Source organism: Callithrix jacchus, chromosome 3, assembly GCF_049354715.1.
Source record: "Callithrix jacchus isolate 240 chromosome 3, calJac240_pri, whole genome shotgun sequence".
Classification (NCBI taxonomy): domain Eukaryota; kingdom Metazoa; phylum Chordata; class Mammalia; order Primates; family Cebidae; genus Callithrix; species Callithrix jacchus.
The window spans coordinates 87,614,664-87,636,587 of record NC_133504.1 but is presented as its reverse complement, the minus strand read 5'-3'; the positions used below and the strand labels follow the sequence as shown (position 1 = coordinate 87,636,587).

At 40.8% G+C, this 21,924-nt stretch overlaps 1 protein-coding gene across 3 annotated transcripts in view; it reads left to right on the top strand.

Moving 5' to 3' along the window:
* Nucleotides 1-21,924, top strand: part of MCUB (mitochondrial calcium uniporter dominant negative subunit beta) — a 143,913-nt gene that overhangs the window by 96,108 nt on the left and 25,881 nt on the right. For 2 of the 3 annotated variants that reach the window (XM_002745493.7, XM_078366711.1), the window contains exons 2-4: nt 6,375-6,450; nt 7,588-7,758; nt 11,329-11,433. In XM_002745493.7, coding sequence (XP_002745539.1) covers nt 6,375-6,450; nt 7,588-7,758; nt 11,329-11,433 — 352 coding nt within the window. The remainder of the gene's footprint in view (nt 1-6,374; nt 6,451-7,587; nt 7,759-11,328; nt 11,434-21,924) is intronic. The other variant, XM_078366712.1, reaches the window with a different exon arrangement.

The following is a 21,924-nucleotide window of genomic DNA, read 5'->3' as shown; positions in this document are numbered from 1 at the left end:
TTATTCATACTAGAATTTGTCTAGGCTATTGAGTGGGCCATTTTTTTTTTTTTTTTTTTTTGAGATGGAGTTTCACTTTTGTTGCCCAGGCTAGAGTGCAGTGGTACAATCTTGGCTTACTGCAACGTCTACCTCCTGGGTTCAAGCAATTCTCTTGCATCAGCCACCTGAGTAACTGGGATTACAGGCATGCATCACTATATCCAGCTAATTTTGTATTTTTAGTAGAGACAGAGTTTCACCATGTTGGTGAGACTGGTCTTGAACTCTTGATGTCAGGTGATCCATCTGCCTTGGCCTCCCAAAGTACTAGGATTACAGGCATGAACCATCATGCCCAGCCTTAGCTGACCTTTTTACATGTACATAGACTTTTTCATTTCTAGGAATTCTAATTAATTATTCATAGTCACTAATTTTTGTTTCTACTACTTTTATTATCATAATTTCTTGTTCATTTTCTGGAAGCCAGTTACCCCTTTTATCTTTTTGAAGACCCCAAATATATGTTAACATCAGTTTTGCATAACTCTCTTATTTTTCTCTAAAGTAAATTATTCTTCAAAATAAATTTGTTGATTTTTTTTCTTAGCATTTAATTCCTCACGTATTAGAATTTTGGATTACAGATTCTAAGTAGGAATTTATCCTTCTTTCTGCACTTGCCCTTTTCTGTCTAGTTAAATTTCATATTGCCCCCAACTGGATTCCGGTGGCCTGAGCCAGCTCTTACATTACCAGCATAAGGTCACTGTTCTGGATCTTATGGTGATACTTAAGATATCATAGATCGGCCAGCTGTGGTGGCTCACACCTGTAATCCCAGCACTTTGGGAGGCCGAGCAGATGGATCATTTGAGGTCAGGAGTTCAAAACCAGCCTGGCCAACATGGTGAAACTCTGTCTCTGTTAAAAATACAAAAATTAGCTGGGCGTGGTGGTGGGCACCTGTAATCACAGCTACTCAGGAGGCTGAGACAGGAGAATTGCTTGAGCCCGGGAGGCAAAGGTTGCCCTGAGCAGAGATTGTGCCATTGCATTCCGGACTGGGTGACAGAGTAAGACTCTGTCTCAGAAAAAAAAAAAAAAAAGATGCCATAGATCAAGTTCTTAAATCACTAGAAGGCTTAGCTTGATCTAGACATGGGCCACTTTTAGTGTCTTGTTCCAACAGAATGTCAAACTTTCAGTTACTTCTTGTTTTAGACTACTACAAGATAATTTTCAGAAATAGGTAAATTCACAATGCTTATACGGGTTACTATGATCTGTCTCTACCCACAGAAAACTTTTGACAGCACATGTGTGGGTATTTTCCTCATACCAACAACCAGTTCTCCAACTTTTAAAACACCATCTGGGTGTCCTACAATTTAAATCAATACTGACACTATCTACTTGGAGTTAACATCAGATCCCACAAGTTAACAGCTTAGTCCCACAAGACTCTGCCACTTAAGATGCCAATTATAAGTCCTAGGCCTCTAATATTTCTCACAGGAGACTATAAATCAGGGGTTCCCACGACCCCCTCCTTGTTATGGTGAACCCCAAGTTTCTCTTCAAAGAATCAATATGTCAGTATGTTCAGCTCTCTTATTCTTTAATTCTGTTTTAAAGTTTAATTTCCTTGTAATTCCAGTAAACAACCTTCTCCACCAGTTCTCATCAGTAGTTCACATCTGTTCCCCTGACCCCTGGCTCCATCCTGACTCACCCTAGACACATGCTCCAGTCACTTTCTTTGACCTAGGTCACCCCGGCTACCTGCTCTGACCCACCTGTAACCATTCTTATCACCAAAACACCCACCCTGCCACTCCAGTTCGGACCCCTGCTGTCTTTAAAACAACCAGTCAGGATTAGTCTAGCTTGTGCGTTCTAACCCTAGCCAATAGGGGAATGACACAGCAGTAGGGACGTCCCCCATCAGGCGTAAGTATACCTTTCCCCCTTGTCCAAGCGTGTGGGCACCATTGCCCCATCTGTACGCTGCACCCTTCTATAGAAGTAAACTGCCTTGCTGAGAGGATTTATCTTGTAGTGCTATTTATTTTGCAGCATCAAAATTTTACTTATAACATCCTCAACCTTAGTTATTTACTAAAATGGCCCATAAAACTCAGGGGAACACTTTACTTATGCTTACTGGTTTATTATAAGGATATTCTAAAGGATGTAGATAAACTGTTGGATTAAGAGATAAAGCAAGGTACAGTTTGTGTGAACATAAGTTTTCACTGTTTGGAGATCCTGAGCCCAGAAGCTTCTGTCCCATGAAGTTAGGTTGTGTCACCCTCCCAGCATGTGGTTACATTCACCAACCTGAAAATTCCCTGAACCTCATTGTTTAGCGACTTTCATGGAGGTTGCATCATGTGGGCATAATAGATTTGTTAACTCAATATCCAGCCTCTCTCCCCTCCCTGGAGGCTGAGAAGATGGGGCTGAACATTCTGGCTTCTAATCAAGGTTTGATCTTTCTGGCATCCAGTCCCATCCTGAAGCCATCTAGCATCCCACCAAGAGTTACCTTGTTAAAACCACAGAGACTCCAATCACCCAGGAAATTCCAAGGGATACAGGAGCTCTGTGGTCAGGAACAAAAGTGCTTCTGTTACTGTGATTAAAGAGAAGCCCAAATCATCTTTTGCCCTCATACCAAATTCCATTTAAAGGCAGTAACACTTGACCAGGCACTAAAATTTGGAATTCAGGATGATTCTATGCAGAAATTTAGCATGGTGCCCTGAAGCCTGGAGTGGCAGCATATGTGTGTGGTGGTGTGAGTTGGGGAGAGGTCAACTAAAGCCTGGCTTCTCAAAGTGTGGTCCTCATACTTGAAACTTCAGTTTACCTCTGGAGTTTATTAAAAATGCAAATATAAACTGACTTTTTAGATTAAAAATCTCTGTGTTGTGGGGTCCAGGAATCTGTGTTTTTAACAAGGCTTTCAGGTGATTCTTAGGCATGCAAAAGCTTGAGAAAGCCCTGCTGTTTTTCTCTGCCCACTCTGCCTTCTTTAGCATCTTCTGGTTGTCGTGTGGATGCCTCTTTACAGTTACTTCTTCAGTAGCATACGTGAAATTTTATCAGTATATTAAATGAGACTTTGTAATCACTGAATTATCACCAGTGGCATTTAGGAACCTGACTCATAAACTGTCTTTACCATTGTTCGGACTCTAGCATAGAATTTGGTAATGTGTAGAAAAAAGTCTGGAAGGATACATGCCAAACTACTAGCTGTGGTTACCTCTGGGGAGACTTGCAGGATTATAGGGAAGTAAACAGAGGAGCTTTAACTTTCACTCCTTTTTTTTTTTTTGAGACAGGGTCTCCCTCTGTGGCCAGGCTGGAGTGTAGTAGCTGCAATCTTGGTTCGTTGTAGCCTCCTCCTCCTGCCTCAGCCTCCCAAGTAGCTGGGACTACAGGCATGCACCTCCATGGCAGACTAAACTGTTTTTTGTAATTTTTGTGGAGACAGGGTTTCACCATGTTACTCAGGCTGGTCTTGAATTTCTGAGCTCAAGCAATCCATCTGCCTCGGCCTCCCAAAGTGCTGGGATTATGGGCATGAGCCACCATGCCCGGCCTACTCACTACCTTCCTGTATTTGACTTTTATGCATGGAAAGTTATTTGTCTCATTAAATATTTTTATAGAAGTATTTTGATAGAGAATTCTGATGTGTCTTCAAGTGGATACATTATATCTCATTTTTATGTAGTTTTGCTAAAAGTAGTAGACAGTATTATAATATCCATTATCCACACTTGGAGAACGTCTACCTATATTTTTTATTGAGATTTGCATTTATTTTAAGACATCATCTGCCTTTTTCTTCTCATCTTATTAGCGAGCTACATTTTTAGAAATAAAACTCTGGCCAGGCATGGTTGCTTATACCTATAATCGAAACACTTTGGGAGGATGAGGCAGGCAGATCACTTGAGGTCAAGAATTCGAGACCAGCCTGGCCAACATGGTGAAACCCTGTCTCTACTATAAATACAAAAAATTGGACAGATGTGGTGTCAGGCACCTATAATCCCAGCTACTTGGGAGACTGAGGTAGGAGGATTGCTTGAACCCACGAGTTGGAGGTTGCAGTGCGCCAAGACTGCGCCACTGCACTCCAGCCTGGGCAACAGAGTAAGACTCTGTCTCAAAAAAAAAGAAATAAAGCTCAAGTGAACAGCCTTACTGTAAAAGATGATGATGTGTTGACACTTACTGCCTATGTTCTGTGTAGTATTTAATACTAAAATACGTATATGAATGTTTTGTTTCACTTATTTGATGAGATTCTTTTAATTTTGAGCATAATGGAGTGTCATTGGGTCAATATCATCTTTATTTTTTGAAACAGCACACTTTTAACTGCTGATTTATTATTTTATTTTATTTATTTATTTTGAGATGGAGTTTCACGCTTTTTGCCCAGGCTGGAGTACAATGGCACAATCTTGGCTCAGTGCAACCTCCACCTCCCAGGTTCAAAGCTATTCCCCTGCTGTAGACTCCCAAGTAGCTGGGATTACAGGCATGAGCCACCACACCTGGCTAATTTTTTGTATTTAGTAGAAATGGGGTTTCACCATGTTGATCAGGCTGGTCTTAAACTCCTGACCTCAGGTTATCTACTTGCCCTGGGATTACAGTTATAATTATTATTTTAATAGTGTACCCTCAAATCCTGAAAAATTTTAAAATGCAATTTATAAAAGAATTATTCATTGCATAATTACTGGCAAACTTAATAAACTACTGTAACGTGATGCATGCAAAAATATGGATCAGGGCCGAGCTCAGTGGCTCATACCTGTAATCCCAGCTCATTGAGAGGCCAAGGAGGGTGGATCACCTGAGGTCAGGAGTTCGAGACCAATGTGACCAATGTGGTGAAACCTTGTCGCTAATAAAAATATAACAATTACCTAGGCATGGTGGTAGGTGCCTATAATCCCAGCAACTGGGGAGACTGAGGCAGGAGAATCGCTTGAACCTGGGAGGCGGAGGTTGCAGTTAGCCAAGACCGTTCCACTGTACTCCAGCATGTGCAACAGAGAGAGACTCCGTATCAAAAAAAAAAAAAAAAAATTATGGATCAGTGTACAGCCACCACGTTGTGACTTTGTTACTAATTTCTCTGGCAGAAGTCCTTTTGAGTTCCAAATGCCTATGAACCAATTCCTCAATGCCCATTCTTTCTACTCTTTGTTCACACAGTGCACCATGATATCATTAGGTCTCCATTAAGCACCAATGCAATTGTGTAAACACCAACACCAATGCAAGCCCCTAAAACACGTTCCATGGTGAGGTGGCCATTCAGATGTTGTAGACTCAGCACTGCTGTCCAGTAGAACTTTCTATGATGATAGAAATACCCTATTCCTGTGCTTTTGCTTTTCAGTGGGATAGCCAGTAGGCATAGGGAGCTTTTGAGCACTTGAAATGTGGCAAAGGTGACTGAGATTCTGAATGTTTATGTACATAATTTTTTGTGGTTGCTGTTTATAGGAGACAGGGTCTCACTATATTGGGCAGGCTGGTCTTAAACTCCTGAGCTCAAGCAATCCTCCTGCTTTGGCCTCCCAAAGGCATGAGTCTTTGTGCTCCACCTGTACATAATTTAAACTAATTTAAATAGCTACATTTAACTAGTGTTTACCATGGTAGACAGTACAGAGCAGTGTGAACTCTAATGTGTATGTGACTCATCTGAGGATCTTGTTAAAATGCAGATTATAATTTAGTAAGTCTGTTCTGAATCTGTGACTCTGCATTTTTAATGAGCCCCAAGTGGTTGCTGATGCTTCTGGTCTGGGGTCCACATACTGAGAATCATGTATCTAGACTGTATATACTTTTCTTTTTTATTTTAAATATGGGATTTCACCGTGTTGGTCAGGCTGGTCTTTAACTCCCGACCTCAGGTGATCCGCCCACCTTGGCCTCCAAAGTGGTGGAGGATTACCTGTAATCCAATCACACTTGGATTACAGGCATGAGCCACCACACCCGGCCTAGACTGTTTATACTTGTATCCATTTTTTTTGATTATTACCTGAAAGGAAATACTGAGCGTAAAACTTCTCACAGAACTCTAGGATTTTCAGGGGGCCTCATACTCCAGTTTGAGGACCACGTCCCATGTATTACTGCTACAGCATACATAGTAGCAGGCAAGCATACAGGTTGGGACGGTTCGGTGAGCTTGCCAAGGGCCCACCCTGGAATGCGTGACAAACTGAGTTTTTCATTGTGCTTTTCATATAGTATTAAGAAGAATCTTCTGGTAAAATAAACACTTATTTCATCTTTCCCACTCTTTTTTAAAAAAACAAACTAATCTTTCCTTCTTGTAGGTTTTGTGTGTGAAGCTATGTGGAAATCTGAAATACTACCAGTCACACCATTATAGTATAGTGGTGCCACCTGATGGTAAGCTTTCTTATCATTTGATTCATATGTTAATTGTTTTCCTTTCTTCTAAATAAAGAGCCACGAGTTTTGAGCAGAATAGATTGTCTTACACTATCCGAATCCCACCCCACCCCCTGATTGGGTTCACTTTCACCGTTTTGTGCTCCCGTAATACAGCTGCTGTCTTTTGTCAAATGTCCACCTCAGCAATCAGAAGAGTTAGAGATGATAAGAAATAGTTGGGTGGGCACAGTCACCTGTAATCCCAGTATTTTGGGAAGCCAAGGTGGGCAGATACCTTGAGCTCAGGAGTTTGGGACCACCCTGGCTAACAAAGCAAAATCCCATCTCTACAGAAAACACAAAAATTAACCAGGCATATGTCACCATGCCTATAGTCCCAGCTACCCAGGAGGCTGAGGTGGGAAGATTGCTTGAGCCCAAATAGAGGCTGCAGTGAGCCATGATCTTCCCACTCTAGTCTGGGCAACAGAGCAAGACCTGATCTCAAAAAGAAAGAAAGAAGGGAATTTCAGGGGACAAAAAAAAAAGTCATTTCTGTCCTCAAGAACTTGACTGTTTACCTGGGAAGACTTTCTTTTTCTTTTTCTTTTTCAATTTAATCAGGGTCTAGCTCTGTCACCCCAGCTGTAGTGCACTGGCACAATCTTGGCTCACTGCAACTTCTGCTTCCCAGGCTGAAACCATCCTCCCAATTTAGCCTCTTAAGTAACTGCAATTACAGGCGCACACCACCATGCCAGATTAATTTTTGTATATTTTGTGGAGATGGGGTTTCACCATGTTGCCCAGACTGCTCTCAAACTCCTAGGCTCAGGCGATCCACCCACCTCAGCCTCCCAAAGTGCTGAGATTACAGGCATGAGCCACCACGCCAACCACTGGGAAGACTAATAATAAGCAGATAATAAAGTGTGGTACATACTACACCAAAATGTTGCAGAGTGGTAGGGAATATGTAAACTGTAGTATAATGAAGGCACTATAGGAATAATTTACAGAATTTTATAGGACTTCAGAGGTTTGTGAATTTCATGTTTGAGCATTTCTTCTAGAATTCTTGTATTTTAAGTTTTTTTCCTTAAATTTTACCCATTTCTATATTATCTTTTTTTCTTTTTCTTTTTTAAACAGAAATAGCAGTTAATTATAGACATGGCCTTCCCTTGATAACACTTACCTTGCCATCTAGAAAAGAACGTTGTCAATTTGTAGTCAAACCAATGTTGTCAACGGTTGGTTCATTCCTTCAGGACCTGTGCAATGAAGATAAGGGTATCAAAACTGCAGCCATCTTCACAGCAGGTATATGTGGATATATATATTTTACAACTTTGTCCCAGGGTTTCTGTCTCTCTTCTGAACTTTTTTTTGGTTCTTTAATTTTCTAGAAAGAAGTATGTTGTTTAATTCATTAGATAATAAATGGTTAGTCCTTACTCTTTCATTGTTAGGCATCAGCACTGTTTAAAAAACTGTTTTAATTTCATTGAGTGAAAAATAAATGGAATAAATTTAATGTAAATTTCAGTTACTTGTTTTATAAACTTAGCCTTAAAGATTTTTCTCAAGAAAATCTTAGTGGCACAGGCATTAGTGTGCAATTCTCAGCAAAATCTGAATAATTAGAAAACAAAATGCAGTTTTAATGATTAAAATAAGCCGGTGAACAAAGTACACAAAAAAATTCATTCACTTCCGTTATAAAGCAGTTACAGTCTAATATGTTTTTTGGCAGAATTAGTTCATAGGAAGAATATAAATTTTTTTAAAAAACCAGAAGTACTGCATCGTTTACACATTTAAAATTTAGAATATAGCTTTTATGCTTTCATGGTCTGAAGTGATCTTAGACCAACTTCCCCTAAGATAGAATAAAGAATTATTTACCCTAGCCCAATATATAGAAACCGTAAATATAGATAAATTAATAAATTTGCATTATTTTATTGATACTAAATGCTTAGAATAAAGTTATTTAAGTTCATGATTACTGCTGCAATTTTGAAAGGAAAATAAACATTATTTTTCCCTATCCAAGTTCCAAATTAATTAAAGAATAGATACAAAAGTTGGAAAATAGATATTAATTGGTTCATTCAACGAATATTTATTGAGCACCTAACATAAGCGAGGCACTGTTCTGTATGCTAGAGGTAGTGCAAAGAACAAAAGGGATAAAAACTCCTGCCCTCATGGAGCTCATATTTAGGTAAACAAGATAAATAAATTATGTATTATGTTAAATAATAAGTGTTATGAAGAAAAAGCAGAATGTGGAAGGTGTGTGTGGGCGGGGTGGGCTTGCTAAGGTTACATTTGCGCAAAGACCTGGGGGAAATGAGGGAAGAAGTCATGTAGAGGGAAGAGAGTTCAGGGCTGAACAGTGGCTCATGCCTGTAATCCCAGCACTTTGAAAGGCCAAGGCAGATAGATCACCTAAGGTTAGGGGTTTGAAACCAGCCTGGCCAACACAGCAAAACACTTCTCTTCTAAAAATACAAAAATTAACTGGGCATGGTGGTGCACCACCTGTAATCCCAGCTTCTCGGGAGCCTGAGGCAGGAGAATCGCTTGAACCTGGGAGGCAGTGGATGCAGTGGGCTGAGATGGCACCACTGCGCTCCAGCCTGGGTGGCAGAGTGAGACTCTGTTGAGATGGAAGCCTACTAGACAGTGGCTGCAAAGGAGGGAGGGAGCTGGGAGAAAGGAGGAGTTCTGAGAGGTGGGGAAGGGCAGATTAGGAAAGGCTTATTAAGTAGTTTGTTTTAGAACTTAGATTTAGCTGGAAGGGGCCCTTTCTTCATGCTGAAACCTGGATCAGAGAATAAGATTTTAGCCTTATGACACAATGGGCTTCTAATATTTCATCCTTAAACTAGACAGACATTCTCCCCAAGGTACAGGAACACTGGATGTCCGTGGGTGTTTTCCATGGATCAGGGCCCACCTTTCTGAGCTTCTAGGGGCAGGCAGATGCAAACCTGGAAGTCAGAAGGGATTACACTGAGCAGTGCTTGCCTGGTGGTGTGTACTCAATTATTATTGAAGCGAATGAGATAAGAGAGGTTAAAACAACGATAGATGTTTGCCCTGCTTATTTCTAAAAATAGTTATTAGCTTTGAAACAGCACAAAGAGAATAGAAATCTTAGAGAAAAGGGACTCTTTGGACTGATTGCAAACACCTTATTGGGGGTTTAAATTGATATCCAGAATACATGAAAAAATTAACACTGTATTGCTAGTGCTTGAAATGTTTCACGTCAATCTTTTGCTATTCATACCTTTGTATAAAGGATAATGTAGTATTTCAACTGAGAAATCATATTCAGTGGATGTCTTTTTATAGTAAGATTTTAAGGAGTTGGTTTAAAGTAATTTACATGTAATTTTTTAAATGACACTTGGAAAGATAAAGCAATTGGTGTGTCGCTGATTTTTTTTTTTTTTAAGAGACTCTGTGGGTGGAATTTGCCTGCATTTAATTTGGGCTTGAAAAGAATGTTCTAAACTTGTCACAGTTTTGCCCATTGTGTGGGTTGAATTATTTGGCAATTTTTCGGAAAATGATCTCACTGCAACTGATGAACAGCAACCCAAACAGCCAAATTCTAGGAACAGATACAGGTGCAGACTTGATTTGCAGCCTTCTAGAACAAAAGAACTACAGGGAAGCAGAGGAGGCAGCAGCCAGGCTCTTTGGATGTTACTAGTGGTAGTCCTGTCATCACACATATTAATGTATCTAAAATCGCTCTGATTGAATGTAACCCAATGAATGCCACACCAGGATTTGAAAATACACATCCAGCATTTTCCTGGACTTAATTTCATGTAATTATACATGAACTATTCTGAAGGGAAAATGATAGGAAAAGAAACCTTTACCCAGCACCAATTTTTTGCTTATCCTTCAGTGAGTTTGCTTTCTTAACACCTGGATTACATTAAAGTTTGATTCAAAAATATAACAAAAACTAGGCTATATGAAAAGCTGTGCAAAGCACATTGTGGTTAAAATTTTTCAAGATTTTTTTTTCCCCCAAAATACTCCTAGGATATTTGAAATTACGATTGGAATCTCTTATGCCTCTCTCTCCCTCCACAAAATAAACCATATAATGCAAATTTATTTCTTAGGCATAATTATATTCATTTATCCTCACCTCCTTGACAGTTTGCCTGTTCGTTTTTTTCAAGCTCTAAAAGGAGATGAGCCTACTAAATTTTTAACCACCACAAATCAGTTACCTCTAATAATTAGAAATAAGAGAAAGGCAGGCTTTTAAAAAAGTTATACCCTTATGCCTACATGTGCCAACCAGAAGCTTGGCTGTTAAGCAGCAGAATGGACTCTGGTTAGGCAGAGGAATGTCTCAACAGGCTCTCATGTTGCAAGTGACAGAAGGCAGGCTCAGAAGAGGGCAGGAACTAAGAGAAGACAGGAACAGAGTCCAGGTTAGCCCAGGAACCACCTGATGGGCTCTGCTGCCTACACTCCATCCCCAACACTGCCACCCACCACTGCTCTGGCATTGCTGTGAAGGGTTTTCACCTCCCCTGAATTTTTGATAACCCTCCACAGATGCAGTTTCAGCAAGGGCATTACTTGGATTCCAGCACAGCTGAAATGTGCAGTAAGGTGGGAGAGGGAGTGCCTGCCTGTTGTGTTTCATCCAATGAAATGGGAGGTAGAGGAAAACAGGAGGATTTCCCTCAATGGGAATAGTCTTTGGGTTAGGTGACACCCCCCAAAAAGTAAATGTCAACTATTTCATTGTAAAGACCTGGGTTAGTCATTTTCTATGTGTTAGAAAATGGTTCTCACTGTTCTAAAACAAAGACATATTCTTGTATGATGTTTTTCTTTCAGACGGCAACAAGATTTCAGCTTCTACCTTGATGGGTATTTTGCTAATGAATGATTTTAAACTTGTCATTAATGAAATAGCATATGATGTACAGTGTCCAAAGAAAGGTAAGAAACACAGCTATCCAACAATGACTTTTCTTTTTTTTTTTTGAGATGAAGTCTCACTTGCTCTGTTGCCCAGGCTGGAGTGCAGTGGCGTCATCATAGCTCACTGTAACCTCAAAATTCTAGGCTCAAAGAATCCTCCCACCTCAGCCTCCAGAGAAGCAGGGACTAGCATGTACCACCATGCCTGGCTAGTTTTTTTTTTTTTTTTCTTTTTTAACACTTTTTTGGAGATTGAATTTCCCTATGTTGCCCAGGCTGGTATCTTAACTTTTACTTTTAGCTGTGAGGTTTTTAGAAGGAGTAAAGTTTATGGTAAGAATCTTTTAAATTTATCAGATAACCAAAAAGCCTTTGGAAAACCAATGTTTAGGCTTTTCCATCAGGGGTATAAGTGATCACTAGCAGTTGCCTAGCAGGGCTTTAAGTCCCATATACCCTTTTTAGACTTTCAAGATTTTACTTCAGGTTCTTGAATGCTTAATCCGACATTATTGGGTTAAGAGAGAGGTAGGGCCTGAAAATCAAGAATTCAAGTTTAAATGGTTGTATAGCTCTTAATTCTTTTTTTTTTTTCCTTAAAGAAAGATGGGGTCTCCCCATGTTGGTTAGGCTGGTCTTGAACTCCCGACCTCAGGTGATCTGCCCGCCCTGGCCTCCCAGAGTGCTGGGATTACAGGTGTGAGCCACAGCGCCTGGCCAGCTAACTATTTAAAAAAAATAAATTGTATCATTTAAAGTAGTTTTAGATTCAAAGCAAAATTGAGCAGAAAGTACAAAGAGTTTTTGTATGCCTTCTGTACCCCACGCCCCTTACTATCAGTATCCCACAGCAGACTGGTGTATTTGTTAAAATTGGTGAACACACTGACACATCATTGTCACCCAAAATCCATAGTTTACATTAGGATTTACTCTTGGTGTGTACATTCTATGGATTGTGACAAATGTAGAACTACATGTATTCATCATTAATGCACATAATGCAAATAATTATCTTGTTTTTATTAATCTTTCTTAAATGTATATATAGCTCACATTTATTTCCATATTTAATATTTAAAGTGTTTTGGGGTCTTTATTTACAAGTTTGGTGATGTTTTTATGACCAGAAATATGCTGTAAGAACCTAACTCTTGGGCTGGGTGCAGTGGCTCACACCTGTAATCTCAGCACTTGGGGAGGCCGAGGAGGGTGGATCACCTGAGGTTGGGAGTTTGAGACCAGCCTGAACAACATGGAGAAACCCTGTCTCTAAAAAAAAAAAAAAGAAACTAATTCTTGCTTATTTCAATTAGTCTACGGTAAAATTGGTTTCCTTGTAGTCGTTTCACTTAAAGTTGCAGTTTTCAAGAACCTATCTATGACATTAAGAATTATTCATAATAGGGTCGAGCACAGTGGCTCATACCTGTACTGTAATCACAGCACTTTGGGTAGCTGAGGCGAGTGGATCATGAGATCAGGAGTTTGAGACCAGCCTGACCAACATGGAGAAACCCTGTCTCTACTAAAAATACAAAAATAGCCGAGCATGGTGGTGCGCACCTGTAATCCCAGCTACTCAGGAGGCTGAGGCAGGAGAATTGCTTCAACCTGGGAGATGGATGTTTCAGTGAGCCAGGATCACACTACTACATTTCAGCCTAGGTGACAGAGTGAGACTCCATCTCAAATAAATAAATAAATAAATAAATATATGGACAGAGAACCACTTGGAATCAGAGTGCCGCCTTCCTTTCATGGTTTGTTCTGGTCATTGTCATGGTGATTGTCAGCTGACATGGTGCTGGTGGGAGTGTCATTTAGCATGGAAATTAGATTATAATGAAGCTAAATGTTCTTCAGAGTTCAACTGAGTTGCCATCTTGTATCCCACAAGTTTCAGCAGTTTGGTCACGAGGCGGAACCAGAGGCATCCTGTTTCTTAATGATAAGTAGAGTTAAGGCAGGGTAGAAATTCAGCTAGGTCACATAGTCATTTCACTAGTAAAAGTTTCACTGCTCTTTAAATCCTCTCTGCTCCACCTGTTCATGACCCTTCTTCCCCCCAAACCCTGGTAACTGTTAATCTTACTGTTTCTGTTTTGTCCAGCCTGGAATGCAGTGGCATGATTGTAGCTTATTGTAACCTCATTATTTCCGGGATGTTATATAGTTGGAATCATATGGTATATAGTCATCCCTCGGTGTCTGTAGGAGTTGGTTCCAGAACCTCATGGATACCAAAATTCAAGTATGCTAAAGGCCCTGATATAAAATGTTGTTATATTTGCGTATAACCTACATACTCCTCTCATATACGTTAAACCTCTAGATTACTTATAATACCTAAGACAGCGTAAATGCCATGTAAATGGTTGTTATAATATATATATTTTTAATTCATTTTGTTGGTGTTGTATTGTTCATTTTTATTGGATTTTTTTCCAAATATTTTCAATCCATGGTTGGTTGAGTTCACAGATGTGGAACCCACAAATAAGAAGGGCTGATTGAGTAGCCTTTTCAGATTTGCTTCTTTCTTTCTTTTTGGTGGGGGTGAGAGCGCATCAGAGTACGGCCAGGAACATGAGAGAGCTGGGGAAGAGAAAACAATATTTTAAAAAGGAGATACAACAGGGAAAATACTAAAGAGTGGGAGAGAGGAGTGAAAAAAGAGGGAAAGTGGGAAGAGAAAAAGGATAAAGTCAAGAGGGGAAAGAAGAAGGAGGAGAGGAAGAGAGGAGACAAGAAAAGGGAGCAGAAAGGGAGGAGACAAGAGGAGGAAGTAAAGAAGAAAGTGAAGAGGAAGGCCGGATTGGCTTGTTTCACTTAGTAATATACATTTAAGATTCTTTCATGTGTTTTCAGAGCTTGTTTGCTCATTTCCTGAATAATAGTCCATTATCTGTATGTGCCACAGTTTATTCATTCACCTACTGAAGGACATCTGGGATGCTTCCAAGTTTTGGCAATTATAATTGAGGCTGCTATAAACACACATATGCATGCTTCTATTTGCACATAGATTTTTCACATCATTTGGTTAAATACCCAGGAATACGATTGCTGACTCATATGGTGAGAGTGTTTAGTTTTGTGTAAAACTGCCAAGCTGGTCTTCCAAAGTGGCTGTGCCATTTTGTGTTCCCACCAGTAGTGAATGAGAATTCCTATTGCCCCATATCCTTGCCAGCAATTGGTGACATCAGTGATTTGTATGTGATTTTCACCATTGTAGTAGGTGTGTAGTCATTTTTTTTAATTTGCAGTTTCTTAATGACATACGATGTTGAGCATCTCTTGATATGCCTATTTGCCATTTATGTCTTCTTTGTTGAGGTGTCTTTTCAGATCTTTGCCCATTTTTTGTTCAGGTTGTTCATTTTCTTTTGAGTTCTTTGTATGTTTGGGATCAGTCTTGTATCAGATATGTCTTTTGCAAATATTTTCTCCCAGGCTATGACTTGTTTTCTCATTGTCTGTCACAAGTTGAGGAAATTGCCCTCTGTTCCTGGTTTGCTAGGAGTCTTCATTGTGAGTTGGTGTTGGATTTTTGTCACATGCTTTTTCTGCATCTGTTGATATGCTCATGTGATTTTTCTTCCTTAGTCTGTTGATGTGATGGATTGATTACATGAATTCATATTCAAGTGTTAAGCCTTGCATACCTGGATAAATCCTACTTAGTTGTGGTGTAGCAGTCTTTTCAGACATTGTTAGATTTTATTTGCTATTATTTTGTTGAGAATTTTAGTGTCTATATTCATGAGACCTCGGTCTATGGTTTTGTTTTCTTATAATGTTTTTGTCTGGTTTTAGTATTAAGGTAATGCTAGCCTCATAGAATGAGTTAGGAAGTATTCCCTCTGCTTCTGTCTTCTGAAAGAGATTGTAGAGAATTGATACAGTTTCTTCCTTTGATGTTTGGTAGAATTCACCAAGGAAATCCATCTGGATCTGGTGCTTTCTGTTTTGGAACTTTTTTGGTTACTGATTCAGTTGCTTAATAAGTATAGGCTTATGCAGATTGTCTATATCTTTTTGTTTGAGTTTTGACAGATGGTATGTTTTGGAGAATTTATTTTATCTTGAATTTGTGGTCATAGAGTTGCTCATAGTATTTTTTTATTTACCTTTTAAAGTCCATGGAATCTGTAGGTAAGTCCCCTCATTTCATTTCTAACATGAGTAACTTGTCTTTTTTTTAAAAAAAAAAAAAGAAAGGAAGAAAAAGAGAAAGAAAAAAAGAATGAAAGAGAGAGAAAGGAAGAGAAAGAGGGAGAGGAAACGGGAATCTTGCTCTATTGCCCAGGCTAGAATGCAGTCTATAAAAATGGGTATTAAAAACCTCTTTTATGCCAATAAATGTGCTTAACAATGGAGACAGGAAGGAATAGGGAGGAAAATAACAAACAAGCAGCCAACCAATATTTCATTTAAACCTGTGAAATGCTATGCAATTGCTGAGGAGTGATTTACTTCCAATTATGTGGTCACTTTTAGAATAGGTGTGATGTGATACTGAGAAAAATGTATGTTTTGTGGATTTGGGGTGGAGAGTTCTGTAAATGTTTATTAAGATTGCTTGTTCCAGGTCTGAGTTCAAGTCGTGGATATCCTGTTAAATTTCTGTCTCGTTGATCTGTCTAATATTGACAATGGAGTGTTAAAGTCTCCACTATTATTGTGTGGGAATCTAAGTCTCTTTCTAAGTCATTAAGAACTTGCCTTATGTATCTGGGTGCTCCTGTATTGGGTACATATATATTTAGGTTCGTAAGTTCTTGTTGAATTGATCCTTTTACCATTATGTAATGTCCTTTGTCTCTTTTGGTCTTTGTTGCTTTAAAGTCTATTTTATCAGAGACGAGAATTGAAACTCCTACTTTTTTTTTCTTTCCTCTCCATTTGGTTGGTAAATCTTCCTCCATCCCTTTGTTTTGAGTCTTTGTGTATCCTTGCACGTGAGATGGGTCTGGATACAACATACCAATGGGTTTTGGCTTTTTATCCAATTTGCCTGTCTGTGTCTTTTGATTGGGGGATTTAGTCCATTTAAATTTAGGATTGATATTGATATATGTGATTTTGATACTGCCATTTAATGCTAGCTGGCTGTTTTGCCCATTAGTTGATGTAGATTCCTCATTATGGTGATGCTCTTAATCTTTTGGTATGTTTTTGGAATGGCTGATACTGGTGGTTCCTTTCTATATGTAATGCTTCTTTCAGAAGCTCTTGTAAAGCAGGCCCAGTGGTGATGAAATCTCTTTGAGTACTTGCTTGTTTGCAAAAAAATTTATTTTTCCTTCATTAAGAAGCTTAGTTTGGCTGGATATGAAATTCTGGGTTGAAAGCTCTTTTCTTTAAGGATGTTGAATATTGGCCCCCACTCTCTTCTGGCTTATAGGGTTTCTGCTGAGAGATCTGCTGTGAGTCTGATGGGCTTCCCTTTGTGGGTAACCTGACCTTTCTCTCTGGCTGCCCTTAGTATTTTCTCCTTCATTTCAACCCTGGTGAATCTAACGATTATGTGCCTTGGGGTTGCTCTTCTTGAGGAATATCTTTGTGGTATTCTCTGTATTACCTGGAGTTGAGTATTGTCCTGCCTTGCTAGGTTGGAAAAGTTTTCCTGGATAATATCCTGATAATATTTTCCAGCTTGGATTCATTCTCTTCATCACATTCAGGTACACCTATCAAATGCAGATTAAGTCTTTTCACTTAGTCCCATATTTCTTGGAGACTTTGCTCATTCCTTTTTAGCCTTTTCTCTCTAACCTTGTCTTCTCATTTTATTTCATTAAGTTGGTCTTCAACCTCTGATGTCCTTTCTTCTGCTTGATCAATTTGACTGTTAAAACATGTGCATACATTGTGAAGTTCTCATATTGTGTTTTTCAGCTCCATTAATTCACTTATATTTCTCTCTAAATTGTCTATTCTCGTTAGCATTTCGTCAAACCTTTTTACAATGTTCTTCGTTTCTTTGCATTGGGTTAGAACATGTTCTTTTAGCTCACAGAAGTTTCTTATTATTTGCCTTGTGAAGCCTGATTCTGTCGATTCATCACACTCATTCTCCACCAGGCCTTCTGTTGCTGATGAGGAGCCGCGATCCCCTGTAGGAGGAGAGACATTCTGATTTTGGGTGTTTTCAGCCTTTTTGTGCTGATTTCTTCCCATCTTTGTGGATTTATCCACCTGTCATCTTTGTAATTGCTGACTTTCAGATTGGGTCTCTGAGTGGACGTCCAGCTTGTTTGTGATCATGTTTTTTCTGTTTCTTAGTTTTCCTTTAGCGGACGCCCCTCTCCCACAGAGCTGGACCTTTCCGGGTTCAGCTGTGCTTGCTGTGAAACTCTCAATCCTCAGCGCTTCCAATTGTTGTTTTTGTGTGGGGTAATTTCCCGTGCAGTGACCCACTGCGCCGGCTGAAACAGCAGCATTGAGATTTGTGGCACTTTTCTGCCTGGGAATCTCTCGGTCTGGCTCCCCGCTTCAGTCCCCCTTTCAATCAGCTGAATGGGCGACTCTGCCTTCCTGGCGCTCCAAACACCAACTAAAAGGGCCCCCAGTCCCTTATACTCCGCACTGAGAACCGCTGCACCAGCCAAAAGAGTTGCACTGGTGACCCGTGGGGCTCCTCCACTGGGAATCTCCTGGTCCGTGGGCAACAAAAATTCGTCTGGAAGTGTGGTGTCCACTCACTCTCTGCACTTTCACAGGGAGCTACAATCCTGAGCTGCTGCTAGTCAGCCATCTTGGATCTTTCTCCGTCTTTTTTTTTTTTTCTGTTAACGTGGCTAAAAGTTTATCAATTTAATTGATTTTTTTCAAAGAGCTGGCTTTTAACAGCATTGATTTTTCTCTGTGTATTGATTTCCTGTTCTCAATTTCACTGGTTTCTACTGTATTTATTATTTATTTTCTTCTGCTTGCTTTTCATTTTATTTTCTCCTCTTTCTCCAGTTTCTTAAAGTATATGTTTAGATTTTTAAATTTTAGGTGTTTAGTCTTTCCCATTATATGTATTCAATGCTATAGATTCCCCTCTGAGCATTGCTTTTGCTGCCTTCCATAAATTTTGATAAGTTGTATTGCCATTTATTTAAAAATATTAAAAACATTTTTTTTCTTGTGATTTCTTTGACCCAGGTGTTAGAAGTGCATTATTTAATATCCAAGGATTTGGGGATTTTTCCAGCTATCTTTGGGTTATTGATTTTTAATTTAATTCCATTGAAATCTGAAAGCATACTTTGTATTTTTCTTTTTTTACATTTACTCATGTGAGTTTTATAGCCTTGAATATGATGTGTTGGGTACCAGCCCCAACCCCATACATGGGTGCCCTTAGTTCCTGTGATGACCAGGGACTGATGGCATTTCAGTAAAGTCTACCTGGAGATCTTCAAACAGAGCTGCTCCATAAGCTTGAATTCTAGGGGAAATAGTTGGACCCTGCCTCGCATTGTGTTGCCAACATGTAATGCATCACTGTGCCACAATTTTGGTCAAGGCTGCTAAGTGTGAGATGTAAAAGTACTGGCCCAACATCTTTTCAAGCAACTCTTGACCTAAATGAGTGGTCTTATGTACGGCTTGTACAACTGCTGTCCCCAGCAGCTGTGGTACTGCTATTCTTCCTTCTGGCAGATGGATCCATCCTTCTTTAGTTAGTTGCCCCGCTTCTGTCTGGAGAAAGTCTCTTTCTTCCTTAGAGCAAGTAGGTATTAGATCAGGGACCTGGGGAATCAGCGGGGCTGTAACTGCCATTCAGTAGGGTGCAGATGCTGCCTTACGAGCTGCTCAATCAGCTCGGGAATTTCCCAGGGCCACGGAGGTGTGGGCCCACTGATGTCCTCGGCAATGCACGACTGCCAGCCTCCAAGGCTTCCAGACTCCTTCTAACAGCTGCAAAATTTCATGCTAATACTTTATTTCTTTTCCCCCTGAATTTAGCAGGCCTCTCTCTTTGTACAGTGCTCCATGTACTTGGAGAGTCAGGAAGGCTTATCGAAAGTCATTGTAAATGTTTACAACCTTATCTTTACTCAGCTCTAAGGCTCAAGTTAAAGCAATGAGTTCAGCCTTCTGAGCCGAGGTACCCTGAGGCAGGGATTTGGCCTTGATTACAGTGTCCAGAGTTACCACAGCGTAGCCTGCACATCTTTCCCCTCGTTGATTGACAAAGCTGCTCCCATCCACATACAACTCCCAGTCTACTACTGTCCATGGCTGATCCCAAAGATCAGGCCTGCTGGAATAAACTGTGTCCAGGACTTCAACACAGTTGTGTTCCACCGGACTCTCTGACATTGGGAGCAAAATGGTGGGGTTTAAGGTGTTGCAGACTTCAGTGGCGATGCGGGGATTTTCACATAGCAGGCCCTGGTATTTGGTCAGCCTAACATTTGATAACCAGTGGTGCCCTCTGGTATTCATTAGAGTCACTACTGCCTGAGGTGCCTTGATATTTACGTTCTGTCCCAGAGTTAGCTTATCTGCTTCTTGTGCTAGCAGAGCAGTTGCTGCCAGGGTCCTTAAGCATGGGGGCCATCCTTTGGACACTCCATCCAGCTGCTTGGAGAGGTGAGCTACAGGCCTGGGCCAAGGTCTACTGTTTGGACTAGGACCCCAACTGCCACTTTTTCTCTTTCTGCCACATATAATGTGAAGGGCTTTGTTAAATCAGGCTGCCCCAAAGCTGGAGCTGACATTAGTTTCGTTTTCAGTTCCTGATAGGCCTGACGCTGCTGGGATCCCCATTCAAAGGGCTCCTCGTCTCCCCGCTTTGTCACATCATAGAGGGGTTTGGCTAGTACTGCAAAGTTTGGAATCCACAATCTACAGAAGCCCACGGAACTCCTGCACCTGCCTTCTAGTCTTGCATTCTGGCAGGTCGCAAATTACTTGCTTCCTTTCTGGTCCTAGGCTGCGTTCCCCCTTCTGGATGTTAAATCCCAGATACTTCACTTGCTGTCGGCAAATCTGGGCTTTCTTTTTAGACACTTTATACCCACAGTCCTCCAGGTGCTGAAGTAAGACATTGATTCCTTTGAGTACCTTACTGCCGTGGGATGTCCCAATAATAGATCATCAGCATATTGAAGTAGGACACAGCCTAAGTCTTTAGCCGGAAACCTTCGGAGGTCACGGGCCAGTGCCTCCCCAAAGATGGTAGGAGAGGTCTTGAACCCTTGGGGGAGCCGGGTCCAGTTGTACTGGGTGGTCCTACCTGTTTCTGGATTCTCACATTGAAAGGGAAATAGCTTCTGACTTTCCAAAGCCAGCCTGATGCTAAATAAAGCATCCTTTTAAGTCCAAGCAGGTGAACCAACCATCCTCTGCTGGCAGTAATCCCAGCAGTGTGTATGGATTAGGCACAGTTGGGTGCAAAGTCACTGTGGCCTGATTGACCAGGCGCAAGTCTTGTACTGACCTGTAGTCTTTGGTCCCTGGTTTGAGAACAGGCAAGAAGGGGGTGTTCCATGGAAACTGGCAAGGAACTAGTCCTTAAATAGTCCTTTAAGCATTTTAGATGGACCTGAATGCCTTTTAGCGCCTCTTGGGGAACTGGATACTGCTTTTGTCTAACTGGCCGAGCCCCAGGCTTGACTTCAGTGAGCACAGGGGTCTGGTTAATTGCCAGTCCAAGTGGATTGTCCTCTGCCCAGACCTTAGGCCATCGTTTTGCCAACTCAGGCTCTATTTCCTGGTCTGGTTCCATTAAGAAGAGTCTCCACTCTTCCTCACGAGGCACCCTGAGGGCCATTATGATCCCAGTTTTAGGCAATGCCAACTGTAAATTGCCATTCTTTGTGAAGGTTAGGGTCGCCTGTAGCTTACTGAGCAGATCCCTTCCTAGCAAGGGCAAAGGGCAATCAGGTATGTATAAGAACTGGTGAATCACCTCGTGCCCCCTCAGCTCACAAGTCCGAGGCAAACAGAAAGATTGTTTTTCTGACACCCCAGTAGCTCCAACAATATGGGTTGTCTTCTTCAATAGGGGGACCACACGGGTAGTTACCACCGAATATACAGAGTCTGTGTCAATGAGGAAGTCAATGGCATTGCCCCGTAATGTCATCTTGACCATGGGCTCCTTGGAGGCAATGGAGCCCGGTCCCCTTTAGTCCAGTGGTCCTTCCATTAGACTGAACAGAGCTCCTTTGCTTTTGTCTGAAGCCTCGTGCTCAGGGTCTCCCTGTTTTCCCATTTACCATGGACATTTTTCATTCCAGTGTCCTATTTCCTGACAAAAAGCACACTGGTCGCGTTGCAGGTGCGGGTGCACAGACTGGGAGGCCTTCCGGGAACCCCTCTTTTCCCGCCCTCTTGGGGGTGCTCCTTTAATAGTGGCAGCTATCAAGTCGGCATTCTGTTGAGCCTGGTGCTCCCTTTCTTTACGACTTTCCCTCTGGCTCACCATTTCTCGGTTTACAAACACCTGGTTAGCTATTTCCAATAACTGTGAGGTATTAATGCATGCAAATCTTGCCT